General features: G+C 30.7%; 1 protein-coding gene across 1 annotated transcript in view; it reads right to left on the reverse strand.

Moving 5' to 3' along the window:
- The window catches only part of LOTGIDRAFT_120659 (hypothetical protein), a gene marked incomplete at both ends in the record, with an annotated part of 27,967 nt that overhangs the window by 5,663 nt on the left and 20,360 nt on the right, over nucleotides 1–1,944 (reverse strand). Inside the window, one exon of the mRNA XM_009058443.1 lies at nucleotides 398–603. Coding sequence (XP_009056691.1) covers nucleotides 398–603 — 206 coding nt within the window. The remainder of the gene's footprint in view (nucleotides 1–397; nucleotides 604–1,944) is intronic.

Here is a 1,944-nt window from a genome sequence, read left to right on the forward strand (position 1 = left end):
AACATCAGAAGAGAAACAGGTGCTTGATGATTCCATACAGTGAAAATTCAAAAGTCACGTGCTATTTTGTATAAATGTAATACAAATATTTGAACAAAAGATAAAGCAAATGGTCAGACATGTTTCAAAATAGATTGATTTCAATCAAAACCATGGCTATACTTCTTCTAATTCACAATGAATTCATAGTCTTAGGGAGAAAACCACCATATAGATCTACATATCCAAATAGTTCTGTACATTTGGGATTCATGAAAGTAATTGGATGGTCAATAAAACAAGTTGGAACAGGGTTTAGAACGTGTTCTATGTGTGCGCAACCTTCAAGGACAACAAATTCAAGATAAAAAATACTGATGAAGTTATAAATGAGACGGCCCTTTCTCCATCCTGGTACTTACCACATTTTTATTGATTAAATCGCGAATGAACTTAAAGTATTCATTATTATAAATATCTCGATTTTTAACATAGGTCACATTTTCAGCATGTATAACTTGTTGTATACTTGCTGGCATCTTGTCTAAAAATATTCCTTTTCTTTCTCCTTTGTGGACCAATTCTGTTAATTCCATTAAACTATCAGAGTCTAAACTACGTTTCCTGAAAATCAAGAACATGATATGATTAAAACAGTACTGTTTCTGGGTTCATGAAGTGAGTTCAGAAAAACAATATGAACACAAAGCACAGGTTAATGAGAATGCAAATTATGTTAAAAAATCAAAAAATCTTAAGAGAAATTAGTCATAAATATGGAATTTTACACCTTGAAATGTCATACAAACAACAAAGATGTTTTGTGGAACAGGGGCTACAAATGTTTACATAAATTATCAACAGTAGAACCACGATAGTTTACATAAACTATCAACAGCAGAACTATGATAGTTTACATAAATTATCAACAGTAGAACCATGATAGTTTACATAAACTATCAACAGCAGAACTATGATAGTTTACATAAATTATCAACAGGAGAACCATGATAGTTTACATAAACTATCAACAGCAGAATTACGATAGTTTATATAACTTATCAACAGCGAAACCACGATAGTATATAACTTATCAACAGCGAAACCACCATAGTTTACATAAATTATCAACAGCAGAACCACGATAGTTTACATAAATAATCAACAGCAGAACCACGATAGTTTACATAAACTATCAACAGTAGAACCACAATAGTTTATATAACTTATCAACAGTAGAAACACAATAGTTTACATAAACTATCAACAGCAGAACCACGATAGTTTACATAAACTATCAACAGCAGAACCACGATAGTTTATATAAACTATCAACAGTAGAACCACGATAGTTTACATAAATTATCAACAGCAGAACCACAATAGTTTACATAAACTATCAACAGCGAAACCACCATAGTTTATATAACTTATCAACAGCGAAACCACCATAGTTTATATAAATTATCAACAGCAGAACCACGATAGTTTACATAAATTATCAACAGCAGAACCACGATAGTTTACATAAACTATCAACAGTAGAACCACAATAGTTTATATAACTTATCAACAGTAGAAACACAATAGTTTACATAAACTATCAACAGCAGAACCACGATAGTTTACATAAACTATCAACAGCAGAACCACGATAGTTTATATAAACTATCAACAGTAGAACCACGATAGTTTACATAAATTATCAACAGCAGAACCACAATAGTTTACATAAACTATCAACAGTAGAACCACGATAGTTTATATAACTTATCAACAGCAGAAACACAATAGTTTACATAAATTATCAACAGTAGGAACACAATAGTTTACATAACTTATCAACAGTAGAAACACAATAGTTTACATAAATTATCAACAGTAGAAACACAATAGTTTACATAAATTATCAACAGCAGAAACACAATAGTTTACATAAACTATCAACAGCAAAACCACGATAGT

This window comes from Lottia gigantea (genome assembly GCF_000327385.1).
Source record: "Lottia gigantea unplaced genomic scaffold LOTGIsca_34, whole genome shotgun sequence".
Lineage (NCBI taxonomy): Eukaryota > Metazoa > Mollusca > Gastropoda > Lottiidae > Lottia > Lottia gigantea.